This window comes from Amblyomma americanum, chromosome 3 (genome assembly GCF_052857255.1).
Source record: "Amblyomma americanum isolate KBUSLIRL-KWMA chromosome 3, ASM5285725v1, whole genome shotgun sequence".
Taxonomy (NCBI): Eukaryota; Metazoa; Arthropoda; class Arachnida; order Ixodida; family Ixodidae; genus Amblyomma; species Amblyomma americanum.
In genome coordinates, this window is record NC_135499.1 from 222,553,661 (window position 1) to 222,578,515 (window position 24,855).

General features: G+C 46.9%; 1 protein-coding gene across 2 annotated transcripts in view; it reads right to left on the reverse strand.

The window, feature by feature from the left end:
- The window catches only part of pbl (epithelial cell transforming 2 pebble), a 58,592-nt gene that overhangs the window by 9,720 nt on the left and 24,017 nt on the right, over window positions 1-24,855 (reverse strand). For both annotated transcript variants that reach the window (XM_077660145.1, XM_077660144.1), the window contains exons 6-15: window positions 19,801-19,902; window positions 16,595-16,694; window positions 15,252-15,373; window positions 14,675-14,737; window positions 10,941-11,169; window positions 10,299-10,841; window positions 4,747-4,828; window positions 3,206-3,284; window positions 2,829-3,105; window positions 422-573 (exon numbers count right to left, since the gene is read on the reverse strand). In XM_077660145.1, coding sequence (XP_077516271.1) covers window positions 422-573; window positions 2,829-3,105; window positions 3,206-3,284; window positions 4,747-4,828; window positions 10,299-10,841; window positions 10,941-11,169; window positions 14,675-14,737; window positions 15,252-15,373; window positions 16,595-16,694; window positions 19,801-19,902 — 1,749 coding nt within the window. The remainder of the gene's footprint in view (window positions 1-421; window positions 574-2,828; window positions 3,106-3,205; window positions 3,285-4,746; window positions 4,829-10,298; window positions 10,842-10,940; window positions 11,170-14,674; window positions 14,738-15,251; window positions 15,374-16,594; window positions 16,695-19,800; window positions 19,903-24,855) is intronic.

Genomic DNA, 24,855 nt, shown 5'->3' on the forward strand with positions numbered 1-24,855 from the left:
AACATGCTTACCATAACTACACTTGGCTACAGGGCTATTTTCTACCCTCACAGATAAACAAGAGCCTATCATGCTCTCTTGCTAAAACTGGGCAAACGATGGAAGCACCTATGGCTTCCTCCGTAGCCACTCGAAAAAGCTTTGCAAAGCCCATTCTAGATGCCCTGTTTGCCACAGCTTGAGTGCCATCTTGGGTCAGCAATCCAGCAGTAGAGCTAGGTGCAACAAGCAATCATTGTCTGCTGTTTGCTGTTCTTATGCAGTTTTTAAAGAGGCAATGCAACCTGAGATGCCACAGTGGGATTCACTGTGACAGAGGCTCGTCGCAGCAAGGTCATGCTGCCTTGGCAATGGACAGGCTAAGCCGACACAACCAATATGAGGCCCCAGTGGTTTGCCTACAACTAAAGGCAGAACTCACGTGGTCCGGAGCACTGTAGACCTTGCCCATGTGTAGGCAGAGGGTGCACAGGAAGTCCCGCCAGGGTGCCGATGGCTCAGTCACAAATGTGTACAGATTCTCACAAGTTTCCGTAGGCAGCCGCAGCACCAAACCGAATGCATCCTTCACATCTGCACGAGAGAGCAACCATATGTGTCAATTCTACTGCAGTTGCTGTCCCCCAGCCACAACTTAACAAAAAGCTGCAGCTTGCAATGCGAAGATGCAAGTCCTCATCAAATGAGTGCCTGCACATGCTGTTCCACAGATTAGAAAGTACAAGAGGTACACAACTACCAACAAACCCTTGTTGCTGCAATGTTGGGGGTTTGGGCTGCACGAGACACACACTCAGCTAGCTAGGCCTAGAGAGATGTGGAGCTTCCCCACATGTGGTGCATGACGGCGACCATAGTGGGCTGAATCGTGCTATCCGTTGAATGATGAGTGAATATATGGAAGGCTGCTAGCACCCTCTCCTTCAGCACTCTTTACATGCGGGACATGGGTGCAAAGGCACATGTGTCGAGTGGGCAACACAAGTCCCGCACATGTAGTCACTTGCCCGAGATGGTGGCACCCCAGGGGACATGTTGGGGTGGCTTGGCCCAGCCATGCGTGAACGGAGAAATGGGGATTGAAGAATCCTCACAACTGAAACACCTCTCCCAAGCAACCACACAACAACTGAAAATGCCAAGAATAAAATACACTAAAGAACCACACACCAAATCTTTTTTAAAACCTACAGCTCTCAAAATGCAGAAAACCTTCGTTAACCAATATATCTAGAAACACTGGTCGACTGTAAAGTTATTCATGTTGCACATTAAACCCCAATAGGTCCTTCATGCTTGGGAGTTTAATTATCCAGTTAGTTTGGCAAGAGTGGTGAAGGGTCACTTCTGCGATTGCTTGCGTTTCAGCTGAGGTCAGATCAGGAACACCGGTATTATGATGGACATCGTGATGGTGGGGGACTATAGACGAAGTTGCAGCGTTGGAGTCGGCGAAGGCTGCATCTGTGTAGTAAGTGTCATTGGATGGGGTCTTGAGGTGGCATGCTCTTGTTTCTCGGCGAGCTGAGTCGCTCTCCGGGCCCATGTTGCGGGGTGTAGCAGTGTGGTGACGTAAGGTAGATGGTCCCACGGTTGAAAGTCAAGAGTTGGCGGGAGGTGCGATGTGACAGTCGGCTATGGACCAAAAGCACCAAAGGGAAAGACGGAGAATTACAACACTCCCACCAGTGCTTTCCTCCACATCTTACTCGCCATGAGTCTATTTTCATTAGACAAGCGCAAGCAGATTCTCTATCTTGTGACCCGTACAACCACCACATACTCAAGCACCCTACTGTCAGGTGTGTGGCGCCTACTCTAACAACACACATCCACATTGGACCTGCCCATGTTCCACAGAGTCACAACTCTACCTCACCCTACTCACCCAGGTGCCCTATTATTAGGAGAGCTGAGCCACTCCTCCTGCTGCATTCCGCCCAATACTGTGACCACTGCTCGTTGCCCATATCGCCCATGTGTTGGGCGATACAGGCTCCCAACTCTCCGGCTAAGACCTCGACTAAGACCTGGACCAAGGTCGGGAAGGTCATGCTTGTCGCCACTTAAATGGAAGATAAACTAGAGGTCACTGGAAACAGCTTTGTCCTGCCATAGTTTTGGTTAGGCTATCATGACCTCAATAGCGGTGACATACACACCAAGTGCAGGTGGGGCAATGTGACATCAGTTGTCCTTAAAAAATTCTTGCAATCACAATATAGCGATTATTTTCCAAAACCTGCTGTCAAAGGGGCACTGCAACATTTTTTCACAGCACATTGTCACAGCGGAGCTCCCAGTGGCCTGGTACCTGTTTGCAACTTTGTAACCCTTTGGATGGGTTTAGAAAGCTGCCACAAGTCCCTTGTGGTGACACATGGCAAAAGGGAATAACACTGATGTGTTTTTATCATCTAATGGGTTACCTCGGACTATCAGCCTGATAAAGAAAAACAGCACAAAGGTGTGCGGGCCACACAGTATGTGTAGGATAAAACACGATTTGCTTGTTCTCACTAAAGCAGAGGTGGTCGATGAATTCCTTTCTTCATGTGGGAATGTTTACATGGGCTAGACTGGCCATGTTTCAGTGTGCCTCAAGAAGCATAAGCAATCTTTATTGGCTGATAAATATTCTGATTGTAAAGAGTATGGTGAGGTTCCTTGAAATGCTCTTACTTTTTTGGATTTTTCAGTTTTTGCATTGTTGCTTGGCAAAGGTATACCTTTTGCGTCCACTGGCATGAAGTTTACTTGTGAGCTCAGCACCCGTCCTGTGCTTAGCTCACAAGCACTGGCCCTCTACTTTCCCGCAAAAGACTGACCGTTGTCATCTGCAGGCTCGAGCTCGACCACACGCTTGATGTCGTACAGGTAGACCATGTGGATGTGCTTGTAGGTCTTGGGAAAGCCTGCACGGCCCAACGTTGCGGCGGGGCTGCGTGATGCCAGTGCCGCCTTGCCACGGCGCCTGCACACTTCCACGAGGTCTGAGAAGAGGAACAGCGTGAGGGCATCCCCCTTGCGGCCCAGGCCTCCTTCCCCAATCTCCACCACGTCCAGGCTGGTCACAAAGAACCGGTGGCCAGACAGGATGTTGGGCTGCACCCAGAGGCATTGCCATCACATGACGTGCCCTGCCTCATTGGAAGCAGACATCAGTGCACTTGAGCATGCACTTGCAGCAACAGGGCTCACTTACGGGACACTTCTCGATGTCATTGAAGATGTCAAACATGGCGACCTGGCTCTCTGTCTTGCGCTTCCCCTCATTGATGTTGCTGCAAAAAAGAACAAAAAAAAGTACACTGTTCTTGGCAGTCTGCATTGTGTGGGTCCAAGGTAAACAGCCTAACACCTCATTAGGTTCAGCAAGAGCCGACAGAGCGCCTCAAATTGCACCTGCTCCATGGCTTAACAAAACAGACTGAAAAATACCCGTTATGGACAACAAAAATGTGGAGGATGCCCAGTGTATGGCAATTATATTGCAATGCAACAAAACGATCAGCAAAATATGTTTGGACAGCAAATCAATGTTTCTTTGAAACAACCCTCCTAATCATGCTGAAAGACAACCCAAAACAGTTTTAGAGAACTTTAAATTAGCAAAGACCATACGTGTAACCTTATGTAGTGCTATCACGAGAGAACTGCTTATTGAAAGCAAATGCGCTACTTTTCTAGACGGCACCCTTTGCTCAGTATTAACTTATTTTCTTTCTCATCTTGTTCCCCATCTGCTGTGGTCTTAGATCAAGACTGCAGTATTGCAAACAAATAAAACTACTCGCACGAGTTCTCAACACCTATGCTAGCATCTTTCAAGCTACAACAACCACACGTGGCAGGTGTCCTATCCTCCTTTGCAAATAAAAAGTTTCACGTGCCCTTTTTCAATCCAAAACACAAGAATTGAACAAACTTTTGTAGCAAAACTCATCTCAGCAGTAGGAAGGTGGGGTAGTAAATACTGATGCATAAAGTGAGTTTTTCTTTCCTGACCTGTATCGGCTATTTCCCTGCCTCATTTGCTCTCTAACAGCTTGCACATCTCTGCCAGTTCCTGACAGGTAGCAACAACTGCATTAGGTATTGCTTTTACTTCAGTATGTATCAGAGTTCTTGCTTCAGCTTAGTAGTACTTCCCTTTGATTGTCGCTATCCGGCATTTCCTATTCTCTATCTGCTTCTCTTTATGAGCCTTTTTCTGACATTCATATACTGCTCCTTTTACTCTCTTGAGGTCATCCTTTTGCCCTCCTGCACTGCAAGGCCTATGAGGCTGCCACCAGCTGATTGGACAGGGGAGTCATTAGCACCTCGCTACTGCAAAGCACAAATTAATGCATCTGTGCTCGAGGTTGTCGCATGGAAGCATCTTTGACTGCTCGCAATCGTTTCCAAAGTTCTGAAGCACATGGTAGGAGACAATTTGCAGGCACATCTCAAAACCTGCAGCCATTCCCAAAGCTTTACCATGTTCTGAACAAAGCACGCGAAATGCCAGAGAGGAGGCATGCAAGTGCAGCAGTGACTGCCAGTAATCAGCTGCGATCAGCAACCCTCCCTCGTGTTTCACGTAGCAGCAGCAAAGCTCCCCACATGAGCCCACTCACTATGGCTCTTGCATGGCAACTGCCCAAGAACTCTGTTCCCTTGTTTGTACACTCAAGCACTTTGCTCTGGTACGCATGCTCGAAAGCATATACCAAAAAACAGGGTCATGCAACATAAACTCACAGCATCACTTCGTTGAGGGCTGCTATTGCTTTTTCCAGTTCTCCAAAGTCCTTGTTATTTTTGGGGGTGCGCTTTTGGATTTCTGCAAAGGATGAACCCAGGGAATAACTGTAATGCACTCACCATGGGCAACCTCCACTATAGGCCGCAATTCAGTGCATGAGACAGTCGCGCACATCAAAACGAAAGCTACCTTTAGAGCTGGCTCATTGCTCACAACAAGTGCTTACAACTGAACTCAATCTCAACTAAACTTGTAGTGCACACTAGAAAATATTTGTAGCTGTGGAACAGCAGAATAAATCTTTTTTCTGATAGTAGTGCCTTGTAGCGAATGAACAGCTCGTGCAATGTGCCAACAGTGGGCCGCAGTAGCCAAGGGCCCGATGCACATAGACAAGGCAGGTTTATGATTGTATTCACAAAGCACTATAAGCATCTGAACACATACTGCAAGCAGAAGTGCTCTTCCCTCTCCCCATTTCAGACATGTAAGAGGAGGAGCTCCTCACTGGCAGAGTGGCACTGAAGGGCACAACACATAGCTCACAAAAGGGACCAAAAGTGGCAGTTTAGACCGCCCTGTGAGAGGCATGATGCCTCAAGACAAGAAATCAGTCCCCAAAGGTGGAATTCTTAACAAGATATCCCTAGCTTAACCCCCTAATAGACATTTTTTTGAAAATGGTGCCAAAATAGTCATTTATAACCCGAGCTGCCATTTGTCGCGAAAACAAAAAAAATTGCTTTGTATGAGCCCTAATCGCCTTAAACCAGACACAGATTTCCAGAAACCACACGACAAGATGGACTCTTCAGGCGCCAGAAACGACAGTCGGCTTAAGACGATACTGCCTCATTCAAGTCCGCTATGGGGTTAAGGGGGGACATGGCTTTTAGCAGAAAGCTTTCGATTTGTTGATCGATTTACACGGAAACTTTTGAACTTATTAGAAATAATATTATGACTATTCTGACAAAATTTCAAGATTATATCTCAACAAAATTTTTTTCCACAATATATTTTTATCTTCCTTTTTGGAAAAGCCTGCAGGGTTAACAAAATGAGGCGGAAAGCTGGTTCAACATTAGTTACGTTTTTATACTGGCATGCTACAAGCCAAGAAATGCATAATTTTTTTTTCCTCAAAACAAATTTTGAGTTCTGAATTTTTTCCATGAAGTTGCCATAGATGTGTCTAGACTGAGAAGAAAATTTTATACAAAAAAATGTAAAATTAAAAAATTGGAAAACCAAGAATGTCGTGACCTCAGGTTCAAGGAGGACAACAAAACAAATGCAGTCAAAATAAACAAAAACAGTCACAAAATAAGTCAGCTGCACAAAATGAGCAACAAGCGAGAAAACCAATGTTGAGAAAAAGGCATCCAAAGTTTACTGCCACATTTACTTCTCCTGACGGCAGAATGGTTGAATTCCTTGGCATCCTTTTGAATGGTGCAATGTTTTTAGGCTGCCACTTTCTACGCGTGGAGTGCACTTTGGCTAGTTGTAGTCGGCTGTTGCATGCTAGCAACAGCAGACGAAGAACTAGGTTGCACATCCATGGCCTCCAATGAGCAAGCCATTTTCCGCACAAACACTGCCAGTGGAGCCTGAAGAACTCAGATGCACGTCCATGATGACCTTCATGATAAATTCACTCCTAGCAGCCCTTAGAGAAGTCTTCTTACTATCTTGGTTGTAGGCAACTTTTTCTTCTGGCTGCCACAACAATGGGCCATTTTGTATAGTCGCGAGTAAAAAATATTAGCACAGTGACATCATCAGAAATCGCCCCGTGCGGCTGGCACGGTACTGTGGTTTTCAAACACACCTGGCACTTTTGTTATCGGCATGTTCGTAAGCACAGTGCCGTGCGTTGCTATCTGCCGCTGTGGTGTCACGTCACCAGTGCTAATCTTTTTTACTCGCGACTGTACTGCTTTTCAAAGGAGTGTGTCTATGACCACAGAAGTCTGAACCCCAAACTGGCACCTTCTCTATTTTATGACACTGCCAAAGCAATATATAATTCAAGGCGATTGAGCAGGTGTAGCCAACCAATCGCAAGAACAGATGCCACTTCAGAGGCTCCCTCATAGAATCCACGGGCCGCTGGGGGCAATCGCGGAGGAGAGCAATGTTGATACGTGGCAGTTACATGGTGAGGCACTGAAACTTCTGCTTTTAGTATCATTACTTCTGGAGGTGAAGTCTAGCTGGGGCGCCAGATTTCAAGGCAAGGAAACAAGCTTCTTGCTGAGCCCAAGATACACCCTATTGGTTGCAGTGCCGCAAAGATTCCAAGGTTAAGAAAATGCCTATTGTTCTACCTTTCTATTATATACACGACATCACCACTGCGGAGGTAAACCAATTTTTTTTGTAGCAGTTCCTGGTGGGTTTGGGCAAAGAACCTTCGTGAAAACGCAGAAAGCAAATTATACGAATGGATACTATGACTTTTGAAAAAAAAAAAAACAACGAATAGTTGGAAATTTTTCATGATTTGAAATCCATGTCCCCCTTTTTAAGGAGGCCCTGCAACGCAAATCAACCATATGGTTTTTGTTCTTTGTGTGCATGGTATGAGAAATTGTGATGCGCAAAGGAGATCACCGAAATCATGCTACTCTTGAGCCTGTCAAAACATAGAGGAGATTTTCAGAAGTGGATATGAGTTGGCAGCTGAAATGGGTACTGCTTTTTTGATCAACTGAGCATTCTGGATTAAACTTAATTCCTTTATACTTTATAAATTAATCCAAAATGCAATGTCTCTGTACACACAATATGGTTGGGAAAAAAAAAGCACTAGAAGCGAATAAAAAGTAATAAAAATAACGCTAGGGGTGACAATTTCCATTTTAATATGAACTGTCTTGGAGGTGAGTGCAGTTGTTGAAACTGCTCAACCGAGACTATGGGGGAAAAAACCAGTTGACAGACACCATGGCCAAGAAAGCGAAAAGAATGGGAGAGGGCTCAGAGTATGAAGGCATAGAAGTCCCAACCCAAAACCAGCATCTCCTCTATTTTATGGCACTGCCAAAACAATATGATCCAAGATGATCAAGCAAGCCTAGCCTACCAATAGCAAGAGCAGATACATAACAGCACAAAAAGAATTGCAAGCGGCCATCAGGGAGCTCTGCTATAGTCCCATCTTTATCTGCACTTGCCCGTGCCTTTTGATGGCGGTGCTGTTCTGTACAAAACGACACTGCAGTCAAAAAGCATGGCTGCACACTGCCCTGACAAGGCAACAATGGCACAAAAGCTTTTAATGCATGTGTGCAGGGTGCGGTTCTGATTGGTAGTGCCCAATCTTGGCACCAGGTGAGTGAAATGAGATATTGTCTGATCTTTTTATTCTGAAATATTCAGGTAGAACAAATTTTGATTGCGCGATCAGATTTCTATAAAATAGAATTGCAACGATACGGATCTCGCGCATTTGCAAAAGAATATTATCATCAAAAAACAAGCAAAATCCACGTGCTGAAGCATGAAAAACTCATTCAATACAAATCTGTTGATGGCTGACGGGATTTACTTACAGACGCACGCCACCACTAAGTAAGTACTAGTGGAAGCTATCGTGGCTACTACGTTCCTTATCCCCAGCAGCAATATTGTTAGCACATTGTACACACTGCACTTCAGCCAGGGAATCTTACGAATTTGTATCATAACGAAATTGTTATCATCCGCAATTGTATCATAGAGATTCAAGCATAATTCTTTTTGCACTGGTCTCTGGGACTGCCACTCCTGGCACAGTACATCTGCCACATGCTGGGCAAGAAATGGTAATCCTTTGTTCTCTCTCTGCAACGCATGAAGAATCCTTTGAACCAGTATAGGGTGGCCGCAGCTGGCACAGGACAGAGTTAATTGGAGTTGGAGAGACATGGGAGAGGCCTTTGTCTTGCAGTGGGTGTAGTCACGCTGATGATGATGAATCAGCAGTGAAAAAAAAAAAAAAGTTGCAGTGCTCCTTTAACCCTCGCATATAGGTGTCACTGCACCGTAAACCCCATAGTGGGCCCGTAAGTGCTGCTGCATTGCGGTGTGCTATGCAAAAGTTCCTTCTGGAACTTCTGCATACCACAATGTCAGCGCTTAACTAATTTCAGCACTTACCTTTCGCAATTTGGTAAAATTCCACAAATCACAAAGATACATGATCCCAATGGGCTCAGTGCATTTTCACCCAATGCAGTGCATAAACAGTCAGCTTCCATACTAAACGAGGAGTAAGGATATATAGTAACAGGCAGGGTTGTATTAACAAGAAAATTCACCAGATACACTGAACTGCATATATCTTAAAATGGCACTGTCCACTGTGCAAGTGACTGTACCTGGTCACACTGGTGAACTCATGGCTGCACAGCTTGAATGATATACAGTAAAACCTCATTAGTTCCAACTTCAAGGGAGTGAAAAAAATCGTCTGAATTATCCGAATGTGGAACAATGCTAAAAACTGCTCACGTGAAAGTAAAATTTATTTAGTAAAAACATGGACAATGGTCATCTTTAAGACAGATTCTGCCGCAATGACGATTTTTCGCAGTTCTGCCAAATGCTTTAATTTGTGCACACCACTGGGAGTGTTGGAAACAGAATTGCTCCATAATGAATGGCAAAGGTATCTGCAGACTCTTTTTGTGCGCGACGTGGTAGAACGAGCTTTTTCATGTGTGGAGTCGCACGTGAAGAGGCTTCACCGTACAAACAGGAAAGAGCATGTGGCGGCACGGAGTTTATGCCACGCGGACGGAATCGAGGGAAGCATGTATAGGCAATGGAGCAGCACGATGCCCTTGAAAAACAAAGAATTAGAAAAAAAAAAGATCTGCGGCAAGGAAATTATTGTTCTAAACAGCATGCAGCTATGGGCTGGGCTGGCTGATATCTATGGCTGTTAACTGCCGTCGCCATGGGCTGGCGGCAAAGCATCAAAAACGAAACTGTGTGGCCGGACATGCTATTGGCGTGAAAAACAAAGAAATATGCTGTTCAAGGCAAAGAACGAATATTTGGACAATCATTTGTCAAGCGGGTCATACATTGACATGAAGCCACATCGGAAACCCGGCTACATATACCGGTGCCAGCCCCAGGGCGTTTGAACAAACGAGCTTCCAACACTAGACTTGCATGGGTGTTTGGTGGGAGTCTGGCGAGTCTGAATTATCCAAATTTTTTAATTAATGGGGGTCGAATTAAGAATATTTTACTGCAACTCCTTCATAACGAGAAAGTTTTTTTTTTTCCCACTAAGTTTGTCAAACCAGCCTTATGCACAAAATAATCGCATGTTGTGGTGAGGATATCAGCTCTTACGGCACATTGAATGGAAATACAAACTGCCTCATTGCACTGGGCTTCAGAGAAACAACGACCACAGCACTCTGAAAGATACCCTGAACTATAAAATAATACACTCAATTATGTGTCATGTTTTCAAAGCTGTGAGAATTCTGGGCGTGTGTCACATCCAGAGGTAACAATCTGAAAGGTGGGATGACGCACGGACCTTTGAGCAGCAGGATCATGCTGCCCAGCCTCTGGATGGGGCGGATCATCAGCTCAGCCAGGGTCTGCCGTCCGCACTCTGGCTTGGTTTGGCATCTCTTGAGGAAGGCGTGGAACCGAGGCCGCTGCCGGTCACACTGGGCCAGCGTCTCACGGACACGCTCGAAGTTGTTGACGAAGGGCGGGTAAGCTTTGGCGAAGGCCTCGCGGTGGGCCAGCACAGCTTCGCCCACTGACATGTCCTCGGACCATGACAGCACCATGGCCTGCAGCCGCATCTGCAGACTCCGGTGCACATCATAGATAGGTGGCAGGTGCCCAAAGATGAGTCGCACCTCGGCCGAGTCCAGCAGCGGCTCCCCTCGCATCACCACGCTGCTGGGGTCCTCCAGGGGGTTCTTGAACAGCGTCAGAATGGTGTTCAAGATGGCCACATAGTTGGTCTCCGTCTGCAGCAGTTCCATGCAGACCTGCTGCCGCTTGGACATACGGCTCAGGTCGGGAGGCTCCACATTCTCCTGACCCTCACCCACAGCGTCCAGCACTGCATGGCCACAGGGGTACACACATAGTTTCAAGCACCTTAAGCGCACAGCAGCAAGGAAAAGACATCAAATCCTCGGACCAAGGCTGGCATACTCACCCTGGTTGCGCTTGTCAGGTGACAGGCTGATGTCGAGAATGGTAAGTGACTTGTTGTTTGCAGAGACACGCCGCCGGTGCCGGGGGCTCTCAGGGGAGAACGGGTCCACTAGCACACTCTGCTCAGCCTCCTGGGCCAGCTGCTGCGCCAAGCTCTCACGCAGCTTGCGCCGCTTGCTCTCAGACTTGGGGACCACATCCAGGGAGGGCCGCAACGGCGTCGCGGGACTCTGCAACATTACACTCATTCCATCACGTCATCATTATCGCCAGCCCGACTATGCCCACTGCAGGGCAAAGGCCTCTCCCATGTCTCTCCAATTAACCCTGTCCTTTGCCAGCTGCGCCCACCCAATGCCCGCAAGCTTCTTAATCTCATCCACCCACCTATCTTTTGGGCGGTCCCTGCTATGCTTGCCTTCTCTTGGAATCCACTCCGTTACCCTTAAGGACCAGCAGTTATCTTGCCTCCGCATTACATGCCCTGCCCATGCCCATTTCTTCCTCTTGATTTCGACTAGGATGTCATTAACGTCATTAACCCGTGTTTGTTTCCTCACCCACTCAAAGTCAGAGCATTTTTTATTCTTGAAAGTATAAGACACATAAATAATATTGGGAGCGATAGCTGTGTGGCTAGTGAAACGGTCCAGTGCACTTTTGGTCTCTTAACGTTACACCTATCATTTTTCTTTCCATAGCTTGCTGCTCCTTAACTTGAGCTGAACCCTTTTCGTTAGACTTCACGTTTCTGACCTGTAGGTGAGTACTGGTAAGATACAGCTGTTGTATACTTTTCTCTTGAAGGATACCGGTAAACTGCCATTCATGACCTGAAAGAACCTGCCATATGAGCTCCACCCCATTCTTATTCTTCTGGTCATTCCCCTCTCATGATCCGGATCAGCGGTCACTACCTGCCCTAAGCAGACATATTCCTCTACCACTTCCAGCGCCTCGCTGCCAATTGTGAACTGCTGTTCCCTAGCTAGACTGTTGAACATTACTTTGGTTTTCTGCATGTTAATTTTTAGACCCACCATTCTGCTCTGCCTGTCTAAATAATCAATCATGCTTTGTAGTTTATCTCAAGAGTGACTCAGCAAGGCAGTGTCGTCAGCGAATCGCAGATTATTTAGGAAGTCTCCATTAACTCTTATTTCTCACTGTTCCCAATTCAGGCCTCGGAACACCTTCTGTAAACAGGCGGTGAATAACACTGGCGAGATCGTGTCTCCCTGCCCGACGCCCTTCCTTATTGGAATTTTATTGCTGACTTTATGGAGGGCTATGGTAGCTGTGCAGTGGCTATAGACTTCTGCCAGTATTTTGACATAAGGCTCTTGTACACTGATTACACAATGCCTGCACGACTGCCGAGGTCCCACTCAGTCAAATGCTTTCTCGTAATCAATGAAGACTACATATAGGGGCTGGTCATACTCTGTGCATTTCTCTGTCACCTGATTGATAGCATGAATATGATATATCGTGGAATATTCTTTACGAAAGCCTGCCTGATCATTTGGTTGATTGAAGTCTAAGGTTGCCCTGACTCTGTTAGCGATTACCTTAGCAAATACCTTGTAGGCAACAGACAGTAAGCTGATCGGTCAGTAATTTTTCAAGTCCTTGGAGTGTCCTTTCTTATATATTAAGATTATGTTTGTTAACTAGAACAGAAAACTGAGCGAGTTGGAATGTATTCATCTTTAAGCAGTGCGAAACACAGGACAAGAGGAAGAAACACGAGACGACACGAGCGCTATTGAAGGGTTAGTTATATAGGCACCAAAAACAAGAACCGAAAAAACACACAAAACCCAGAACATAAAATCGCAATAGTCCGTAAAACCGTATGTGCACGCAGTAGGAGTTTAATCGCCACACTTTAATAGAGCACACCAGCAATCTTAACACATGACATGCACCCAGCTATCACCCTGTCGCCACACATTCCCCCAAGAGCGTGAATCTCTTTTTCCACAAGATTGATAGAAGGCGAAGCGACACAAGATTCAGACTCCTGCCTTATCAGAAATGCTTCAACTAACTCCCTGCAGGTCCGGTCTGGGTGACTAAACAAGGTATTTGTCCTGTCAAAATGGGGGAAACAATCTTTACATTTCCGGCAGTGCACAGCAAGGTTAGACGAAACTGCCCCTTTTACTGACCTTCGATGTTCAAACAGCCGCTCGTTAATACAGCGGCCTGTCTGTCCGATGTACGTCTTGCCGCAGGAAAGCGGGATAGAATAAACCACTCCAGTATCGCAGTCGACGAGCGGTTTCTTATGTGTAACTGTACATCTGATTACGTTTGTGTTCTTCCAAGCTTCTGGTACGGCCGAGGTCATAAGGCACTGTGTATACAGGGTGGCTAGTTTTTGTAGCACAACCTCCCCTCCGCCCTTCAACAGATCTGCTGTTACCTGATCCTCACCAGCTGCTTTTCCCCTTTGCATTGCTCCGAAGGCTTTCTTTACTTTCTCTTTCGTTACAGACGGCATGACACATTGCTGTTCGCTACTGTCTCTCTCAGTAACATTCCGATTGTATTAGCTGCTGTATAGATTTGTGCAGAACTTATATCGATATTGCTAATGACATTGCCCTCCTTCTCTTAGCGCATACGTCTGGTTTTTACCTATGCCTAATTTCCTCTTCGCCGCTTTTAGGCTACCTTCGTTCTTTAGAGCATGCTCGATTCTTTCCATATTAAACTTCCTTTTGTCGGCTACCCTGCACGTATTTATTAACTCCGATAGCCCTGCTAGTTCTATTTTGTCTCTAGAGCCAGGGGCCCTTATGCTTCGGAATTTTCTAATCAGACCTACTATCAAACCCTCTATCAGCTTGGTGCTCCTGCACACTAAGTACACCTACAGAAATGGCAAATGCCTGGGTCAGACCCACTTTCCTGAATCATGCTGGCTGCATTTTTTGCAGCAATGCTATGCACCAGATGTAAACTGGCTTTTATTCTGCACTTTGCCAAACAGTGCAACTTTTGTGAACAGTTGTACTTTGTGCAAGTCAGACTGAGGCTGTGCTTAACTGCAGGCTGAACCACCGTGAAAGCAGGCTCTTAAAAGCAGTCAAACACAATGGAATGCAGTGCACATTTAGTCATAGTTCATAGCTTCAGAACATAAGAATCACAATGGTAAAACTGGCAAGGCTGCCATCCATGTGAACATGCTAGAAGATACTGGCCACCTCTGGACCTGTCCGGAATAAGTGATGAATGGCAGAAATGAAAAATTTCCAAAGAACTGTGAGGATGAAAGAAGCGTCCAATTACAGCAAGGTTTTGCATAACCATCAACATTCCCTTGGCAAAGCTGCACCTCTAAGGCACTGGGCGGGAATAATCGAAGCGGAAGGACTTTGTTTTAATGTGCAACTATGTCAGCAACACTCACTCGTACAATCTCACCTCAATTACTCATTTTCATCAGGTGCAGTTTTAGAAGTGTGACCGCTGACACATGCTCTCTTATTCTGGATGTGCATGTACACATGCAGACATTTCTCATGTGTAGGTGTAATCTGTGTTCTCCAGTGATTATGCTATGTACAGGCTTAAGGCAAGGCTGTATCAAGTTTTGGTACAAATTATGCACTTTTTACCGCAGCAAGCCTCCTAGCTTGACCTCTCGCAAGTCCTTCTGCTGGAAAGTGGGGTAGGGGGGTGTTGTCTGATGATAAACAGGAAATACAAATGAATACTCACGAAGTCATAGCTGTAAACTCCAGCCATGAAGCAGCGATTGTGTTGAATGCTGGCCCAAAACCACTGCAATGAAGATGATGGGGAGAAATGATGCAAACTTAACTACAATGTAACAGGCAAGAAAGTAGCAGGCATAAGCCTGTATACCAAAAGTAATCATGGGCACCATTGGCACGCCTGAATGTTAAAGGGACAACATGCAAGCCTAGCTGACAACTAGGCGGACCACTGTGAAAATAAGCTGTCCTTTGCTTTTTACAACGCTAGCCCTGCTCATGGGAGCAACAGCTTATGCGGTGGCATTCAACAAATGACTTTGGAGGAGGATCACACGACTACCATACAACCAAACAGTCAAGCTAAAGCAATGCACTTTCCTAGTTCACTCTTACAACTTTCAAAAAACTTACGTTGAATATATTCTGCAAGCTTACAATACAGGTTGTTTATTGAGGAACAACAGTGGTGCAATATTTTCTTCCTGGACATATCATCGCCCTGCTTGATCGGAACAATCTGACTTCATGAAAGAAGCTTCCCGTCAATCACCCTCGATCAGAGCTGCAAGTACACTTACCTCGGACCGGACCACCTGTGTCCTGGGACCGATGTCTGGCGGCACGACAGGCGGCACGGGATTAGAGTCGTCGACGACCAGGAAGTTGCAGCCAGCATCGGTTGGCTCCTCGACCACAGCCCCTGCGACCCCAGTGAACTATTGCATCGGCCAGAGCATCACTTCGCACGGATTGCCCCTTGACAGCAATTCCAAGCAAAACACAGACTGTCTAGCTCGCTTACAATGAACGGAACTGCCACAAGCTGCATATGTTAGTCGCATCTAAAAGTTTGCACTACGTGGACGAAGCATTAAGTATTGAACTTGTGTAAGGCAGTGTGTTCTTTCTATGTGTTGTGCAAAAGTCTCCACCAGCCTGATACAGTTTTAGCACTTCATAAGTTTTCACCGCGACGCTTGTACATGCCTTGGCTAAAAAAAAGACTAATGCAAGCAGTGCATACACTGAGATCAAGATTTCTGGGCACTCTAAAAGAAAGGGGCAATCCTATTTGAGCAATTCAACTTTCTTTCCCTCAAAAAATCTGCACTTAGGAGGAACAGTCAAAGAGCCATGCCTTATTAAACTGTGCATGCTGAGTAATCGCGATGTAGGAGAGAAAAAGTGACCTGAGCAGCCCAGGAGGTAAACCAGCTGGAAGCTCGTCTCTTGCCCAGTTCCCATTACTGCTAAAAAGTAATTTCTGCGCAACAAATGTGGTAAAAAAATAGATACCATTGACGAGTGAATACCCGCTGAACCTTCTTTTCTACAATGCCAGTTAAGTACCAGTACTGCTCACAAGTAGTATACTGTGCCAGTCGCATACTATGACGGCAAACAAAACGCACCTTGGTACCACAACACAATGAGCGGAGCCTTTCCGGTGCTATGTCCTTTTGGGTGTGCTATTCTTGTAAGCTGCAGGCGATGTGGGGGCAGTCGTAATGCTTGGGAGCATTCAACAGCACCCAGCAAATAAATTTAATATTCTGACGGAGATGTTCATTGGTGATCATATGGCATAGCAGAGTTAAATGAAACACGGTTTAAGCAATCAACAGCCTGCACTAGTAGCACCATTGCTATGACTACTGCGACGATCTTTGGCTGCAAGCAGAAAGTAGAACTTAGTTGATGCTTGTGAATCAGAAATGCAAAACACCGCAAATGTCAATGCCAGATTTTCTTGAACGAGAAGGAACTGCAGATATTCCAAGTTTTCTCTGAGTGTACACAGAACAGTCCAATTCCCTGACATTTCCCAGCTGCTCAAATTTCACTCAGATGCTTGCTTCAATTCTTTGCGCTGAGGCTAATGGAGCGATCAGCATCTAGAAGCACAAGCCCTTGCACCTACCGTTTGCAAGTGCCACTTCCTCCATGTGCTTCTGCTCGTCCGGGGCGAAACCAAGGAAGGCCATCTGTACACCTTTGAAGGGTTCCAGGCGGAGCTTCATCTGGAACAGTATGCAATTCACAGATGGTTTGACAGGCACACACGGTCCTCCTGGCCTTGCTGGCATGCCCAGCAATGCAGAGGTGACTTTTCTCAGACAAACAATTAAGAGGCTACATTGCCTGCTCGCTTTCTGCGAAATGAATGCAGCTACACACCACTAATAAGGGGACAAAGAGCACACAACTGCGCGGCACAAAACACAAGACAGCAGTGGTGGCATTTGCCCTTCTGAGGAGTTTTTTGCCTCTAAATACACTGACGACACCGAAGACAACTGTTTTTATGCACAGCCCTTCACTATGGTTGGCTCAAGTATTCTGAGCCCGCATTATTGTTATAACATTGTTATAAAGCCTGAAGCTCCCCCATTGCATTTTAGTCATGCAGATACGCTTCACCTCATTCCCTGAGTGACGCTACTGAATAATAATATACATGCGATTCAAGGCTAGAACCAAAAAGGATTACTCGGCAACTTCAAGTAGTTATAATTTCAGAATCGCTTTAAGTTCAGTACCGCTGAAAAATACAGATTCACTCATCAGGAAACCAAAGTAATACAGACGTGAATAGAAATGTACGCCATATTCCAAAAGTACCACAATGCATACTTATTTTTATTTCATTCTCCCCTTGAAGTACTATTGTTCCCAAGGCTCATGTGTGGCCGTGGATGAAAGCAGTAAAAAGACACTAATACCAGCATTAAATGATTTCCCAAGAAGAGTGAACTACGGATTCCGAGATGAGTGCTCTGCTAGTGTAGCCAGTGCCAGTGAGGCCATCAGGTAAGAGTGCACTGCACCCAGCAGCCAGCCCAACGGTCCTCTTGTGTCACTTCTGCACAGCACTAGCTGGAGAGGGCTCACTGGAGATCAAAGAGAAGACAAACCTGGCAGGCATGACCAACACTCTTGGATGGGTCACACCCTTCACGCTCAGACTGCTCAATTAAAGATATGGCCCTTAGCACTCAATTTCCCCACCCTCTGCAAACCTAACATCTCAACAGTCACTGGCACTGCACCTCCATATGGAATGCACAGGGCGGCATGCGACCCTATTGCCCTTCAGTGCATATGCTTTCAAAAAAGGCCACACAGTGCACCTCGTGTTCACTGTGTTATCTGCCCACTAAGACTGCTGAACTCTGCCCTGGCAGATCTTACAGAAGCATGTAATTACATGCTTTGCTAGTAGGGAATAAAGCCATGCACATGAGAGAACTCTTTCAACTCGTGTGACAAGCTATTGTGCTGAATCAGGAGGCAAGTGCAAAGAAGCTCTCCCTATTTAGGAGCTCTCGGGCCTCCAAACTTCCTGAAGAGTGGAAGCGTGCCATTCATCTGGAAGACGTTGGTGGCTCTTCGTTTAGATATGCTGCGTGCGTGAACGTACCAACTGCATTCCAGGACCACAAACATGATTGCGAACAATAAGTTGTAATTGAGGACACTGCTGAGAGATGATGCTGTGCAGGGGACACTGCAATCCAAGCATTATTTTGACGTTGTGGCCACAATCTTACTCAGTGTATGTGGGTAAAGGCACTGTGTACAAAATTTTTCAACCACATGCGTGAGGATGCCATTGTGCAAGATGCGAGAATAGTGCGCTGCTGCACTGTTGTACTACATCTCTAAATGTGTCCCATTTTTGGTTGAGGTTATCTGTTGGCACTGTTAAAGGTTTCGTGCAAGCCACTGCCACTTGTGTTGCAGCAGCACCTAGCTGGCTCACTGGCACAGATAAGCCCACCAAGGTGCTGTGCTTGAAAGCTCACAATATGAGCTGATCAAAGTGGTCATGGCTATGAGACACTGGTAGTAAAAACACAGTCCTGTGAAAAGATCAATGCCATGCACAGCAGTGACAAGTGCCACATTCAACAGCTGCCACAGGTGGTCTCTTCGGCATCCAATAAAAACAGTGGTCCTGCTAGTGTTGTGCGTCCCACTGTGGATGAACTCTGATTATGCCAGGATAATAGGCCAACACCACGTTTACAAATGTAGGGTGTGCTCGCGGACACTGGAGGTGTCTATCGTGCCATTTGAGAACTAACTGCCTCCCAGTAGGCTGTATGGTTTGAATGACTGTGTTCGCAAGCAAATGTAGCACAGGCAGCAGCATGTCAGACTACAAGAGAAGCTTGCGCATTTCAACGAGAAACACTCACTTGGTAGAGCGCTTAAATGTTGCGGGGGTGTGTGTGTGGTGCTAAAATGCACATTTATTCGACGTTTTGAAGATATCAGCTCCACAATGACAGTGCATACATATTTATGCTCTTCTTAAAAGTACTTGCCAGTGACTAACGAACAGCCATCTTCATAGGTGCACCAAGAAATGAGAAAATAATTTTGAAAACTTTTGTTTAGATCTGTTTTTATGGGGCCATGCTCACGCCTGGTACCCCAGCCTGGGGGTAACTGGCACGCACGCACTGTAGCTTTAAAAATACATCAGCTTTGAAATGATGATCAGTACTTGCACATTCTGTTCTGGGATGTACTCAGTTTTTATTATTAAAGGCACAACCTCATAGGTGCACTGCAAAATCAGGAAACTACTTTGAAAATTTTTGTTTACATGCATTCCAATGGGCCGCGCTCCCGGCTGGTGACAGACAACCGTGCCACCGGATCTTGTTTATGTCACAGACCGGTGTTGGTCTATAAGCAAAACATGAAACACCAATGTACACCACTGCAAGTCTACTGCAGTTTAATTAGCCCAGCCAACCAGCATTGCGGGTACTGCCCCAATTCAGCACACAGGCATCACGTGCAAGGAGCCAGCCATGGCACTGCTTGTTCTCAGTGTGCGTGCATGTGGCAAGCACTTTGTGTAATATATGGGCCACTCTGTGCCCTTTTGCCCCCAAGTAAAACCTTGGCAGTAGTCTCCCTCTGCACAGCAGGCCCTGCAGCAACCATGGTCAAGTCCATCCACATCCACCCCTATGCAAAGTGAAACGTACGCAGCCTTGTGGCAGAGTGCTTTGCTAAAACGGGAGTTGTACCACTGAAGATGCTCTCTTTAACTAAGGGCAGGTGGCCTATGTTGAATTGTGCATGAATAAGAGTGGCCAGAACACCCACCATGTCCTCCGAGGTGGCAGAGAAGTCCCTGTCATCCCGATGGGCCCAAGCTTTAAGCAGCCACTCCTTCTTCATGATGGGGATCTCCATGGCCCCACACAGCTGAAACAAGCACACAACTACACTGTGGGTACCAAAACACAACTTTACAGATATCTGACTGGAATATTTCAATGAAAGGCTCATGTTGACACGTCGTGCAAGACATTGATGTACATAAGGCACGTCAACCATGGGGCCATCTCAGCCTTTATATGTCACATCGGGGCCTTTTTAGAGTCCAAGCCTGCCTTAGCTCTGTCGCTTGCAAACGCCATTTGCAAATGTCATTTGCAAGTGCCACCTTATGTCATGTCATCTGAATGACGCAGCAGTTGCTCAGCAAGCCTAGCACCAAAAGGACAGGTCAGTACTTTTTGGAACTGCTTGACAATTGTCTCAATTCGGCAAACTCCCACAGGTAAGTTTCTGTCGATCATTCTATCAGACTGACAGACTACGTGGAGATAGTGTGCACTACCAAGGTACCTGGCCCAAACAAGGAAGAAGCCATCATGCCTAGGAAGGCCTTCACGACCCTCAAACATGAATAACTGCACCTGTTATGCTAGGACACTGCTCGAGTTACACAGCATGTTTGTAAACCGAGTCTCTTCACTCTGATCTCACTGTCAAATTTCTTCAACCATTGCTTCACTTACTGCAAAGGTCAGTCAAAAAGTAACGGACAATCTCCTGTAGCTCATAAATGGTAAGAACTAGGTACTGTATTTACACGATTGTAAGTCGACCTATTTTTCAAAATTTGAAAATCCGAAGTGGGTGGGGGGACGGGGGGCATGGTCGACTTAATGAAAACATCGCACTATAAGTAAAGGCGAGACAAACGAGATATTGGGCATGCTACAGCGTGGTTGCATTTTTGCTGCGCGGCTCCATCGCATTGCTCTTGGTGCTGGCCTTGAGCAGCTGCTATGTCAACGTGCAGAACTGGCATGCCCTCCCAATGCGTGCGGGCAGCGGCCGATGCCGGCTATCGAAAAGCAGCAAACTGGCACCCCACACTCCCTACACGTGGCTGCTGACTGCGGTTGCTGATAAGCGGCGGCGGCCCGATAACACAATCGCGTTCTATGGGAAGCTCAAGCGTCCAACAAGTTTTCTTTTTACCTTCAAATGCGCACTCAGCCCGATAACACAATCGCGTTCTATGGGAAGCTCAAGCGTCCAACAAGTTTTCTTTTTACCTTCAAATGCGCGCTCAGCGCTCAAGGGAGCATTGGTAGTTGTTGGAAGGGCCGCTGTTCCAATCATGGCAGCACCCCCACTCAGAACGGCATCGGCGCTGGGGAGTATCGGTAGCCGACGAAAGAGCCAACGCCATTTACGCATACAGTCAAAACTCGATTTAACGAAACCCGATTTAACGAAAATCTCGATTTATCGAAGGTATCTTAAATCCCCCTCAGACGCCCATAGGGTTCAATGCTTTGACTAACCCGAAATAACGAAACAGATTTCGTGATCCGTCCCGATTTAACGAACCTTTTTTCGAGAAATAAAGGTGAAAAAGTGTTAATTTTTGGTCTATTTTGTAGACAGCACCCCAAAATTTATTGATTGCGAGTCAGCGGTAACAGCGCGGAGCATCTTCATCCCGTCGCTTTTTTCAAACTGCGCGGCGCAAAACGAGTTTTAATTTTGAGTCGAGCTCAGGAGATGGCGCCAGCAGTAAAAAAGTTTCGTGCCACATTTCATAGATGGCGCTGTTGCAGTTCGCGTTTTTTCTTGTGTGTGTTTGTGTGTTGTGCTCTGTGTTCGCTCTTGTGCGGATTTCCCCGTGCCTTTGAATGCACGTCTTTGTCAAGCTCAGCTTATTAGGCCTCCATCAGTCTAGCCTTGCTATCGTGAACGCGGACGTGGTGTGTGCGAGCAAGCGCGCCGCTAACCCTCCTGACTAGCAGATGGAGCCCTGCAAGAAACGAAAAAGGCTTACCCTGGACGAGAAAGCGGACATAATTCGTGCTGTGACAAGTGGACAGAAGAAATGTGACGTGGCTGCATCACATGGCATTCCAGCGAGTACTCTCTCCACAATATTGAAAGGGAAAGATGACATCCTCCGCGCCACTTCGTCAGGGAATCTCTCGCGCAAAAAAACGCTGAAGACCACTCCTCAAAGCAAAATGGAAGAGGCCCTCTTCGCCTGGTTTATGGATTTGCGGGCGAAGAATAGTATTCCCGTGAGTGGAGACCTGCTCCAACAAAAAGCTCGCTCTTTCGCGTGCTTGCTGGGCGACAACGAGTTCAAGGCAAGTCCCGGCTGGCTGTCGCGCTTCAAAGAACGACACGGCATCGTCGGGAAAGTGCTTAGCGGTGAAGCGAGCAGCGTAAGCATGGCTGTAGTCGGCGACTGGCAGTCTGAAAACGTGCCCGACATTCTGGGAAAATATGCCCCCAGCGACGCCTACAACGCCGACGAGAGCGGTCTATTCTACCAAATGCTGCCTAAAAAAACACTCGCCCTGAAGGGGCAGGCGTGCCACGGCGGCAAACACAGCAAACAAAGGCTGACTCTTTTGCTGTGTGTCAACATGGACGGCACCGACAAACGAGACCCGCTTGTCATCGGAAAGAGTGCGAGGCCGCGCTGTTTTAAAGGCACCAAAAAGCTTCCTGTGAAGTACGTTGCCAATTCAAAGGCGTGGATGTCGCATGCCATTTTCGCTACATGGCTGAAGGAATTTGACAGCGACATGTGTCGCCAGAAAAGGAAAGTGTGCCTGTTGCTGGATAACTGCACGGCCCACTACGTTGCAGAGGTCGAGCTGACCAGCGCGGAGCTCCGCTACTTCCCCCCAAACGCAACGTCCGTGGTTCAGCCCTTGGATCAAGGGATAATTAATAGCGTGAAGTGCGCATACAAGCGTCGAGTCGTCGACAGAGTTCTCCTCAACCTGGAGCTGAAGCGCGAGACGAAAATAGATATTTTTATGGCGGTTGAGATGGTGGCGGCGGCTTGGAGAGCATTGAGGCCGTCGATAATTGTCAACTGCTTCAGGACTGCCGGTTTCGGTACACTAGGCCCTGAAACTGCCGAAGCTGGTCCGGACTGCGCGAGCGCCGTGCACGAGGATGAAGATGCCTGGGAACACCTTTGCTCAGTGTATGAAGTGCCCACAGGCATAAGTTTCTCAGACTACGTGAACGCCGACGCAAACGCAGTCACAACGGAAGTTTTGACTAATGCCGATATGTTGCGGCTTGTAGGAAGCGTGGAGGGAGTGACGGCTGAAGACGCTGCCGACGACCCTGCAGGTGCCGAAGCTCCCGTGCCGACACCAGGTCAGGTGATGGATGCTCTCGATCTGCTGCGACACTTTGCCGGCGCACACGAGGGGACGGAAGACGCGCTGGACGTACTTCAGACCTACGAGAAATCGGTGCGGCCGTTGCTCACAAAGCGCACGCAGGCAAAGATCACCGACTTCTTTGGCGGAAAATAAATTTGTAGTCCCCTCGAGCCTTTCTTGTCGAGTAAGAATTTTTGTTGTTTCTTTTCATACGCGCTAGTGGCGCCGGTCGTGGTGTTGGCGCTACCCACTCGAAAGTAGCGCGGGGGGTCATGACGATGACCATACGGACCCCCAAAGATTGCGCTAGTTGTATGATTACCAACTTTGGCGCCAATTTGTCATTAGCTGTGCGGCTTGCCGTCCCGTCGGCGGTATTTAGGGAAGATTGTTGCGCCGCTAGCCGAACCGTCCTTTGGGTCGGTGCTACCGGCGTGAATTCGTCACGCGCGAGTGCGACGAAAAGTGAAAATGGTACGTGCTAACCGATACGACCGCGATAAGCTGGTACGGTTTATGCGGATGCAAAATGCATTATGTTCGATGGGTGCTCAGTCGGGGACTTGACTTTACTACTTTTAAAACGAAAGTACTGTTTAAGCGGGTACGTTTTAACGAGGTTTTACTGTAATCGAATGTACTGAATTATGTGCCCAAGAAATGCCTCATTCAATTTAACGAAGTTCTCGATTTAACGAAATAATTCACGGCTCCCCTCAACTTCGTTAAATCGAGTTTTAACTGTAGTTTCTCTTTGAAGTCTACAGCCTGACGGAAACCCGTCTGGTCGGGATGGTACATGACGAATGAAGAAGGCTCCCGATTGTGAAGAAGATTGTGAACAAGGCTCCCGTGGGGGAGCCGAAACGTCATCTCATCTTTTCTTTTGGTCGGCGCCTTCTTCATTCGTCATAGTTTCTCTTTGGCTCTGATGCATTTGACTACTGCCGGCCGCGTTTCACACGTTTTTAATGTAGTGCTTCGTCATTTGTGCTCCGGGTCCGGCAAGCGACTGGTGCTCGTTCACAGCTACATTCATGATGGCTGTCGTTCTTTACGCCGAAGAAACGAACAGCTGCGCGCCGCAAGTTCAACGTTCGCAACGGTTGATAAAGGTGTGGCAGCTGCAGCGAGGCAAAATTTTCAGCTGTTCCACGCGATGTCGTGATGTGGCTGTTTGCAAAGTGCAGGATTTCGCTGGACGTTAGAACGACGAGCTGTGGGACCACAGCCGCAATCACGACAGCAGCGCTAGTGAGGACAATGGTGCAAGTGTGGACCAGTAGTAAAGTGACTAATGCATTTTCGTTTTGGAATGTGTCCACGGACACTCCCGCACGCGGCAGCCGATAGCGGCTGGCAATAAACGGCGGCTGCTAAATAAAGCTATTGCGTTCGACTATTCAAGGTTCAGCTTAAACAACCTCGAAGTTCCTTTCTTTTTTTTCGGAAATGTGATTTTGGGAGGGGGGTTGACTTAAATTCGAGTCGACTTACAATCGTGTAAATACGGTAAATGAAATTTTGTAGGTAGAAGCATCGGTCCTTGATACTCTAATCCTAACCTAATTTTTTTCTGTTGTTGCAATTGAGGCACTGTGGATCAACATGGCATCCTACAATGACAATGTGCAGTGATTGATTTCTTCAACAAATCCATCAATAACTCAGCAACATCAATTCACAGTATGTGTTGTGTTGA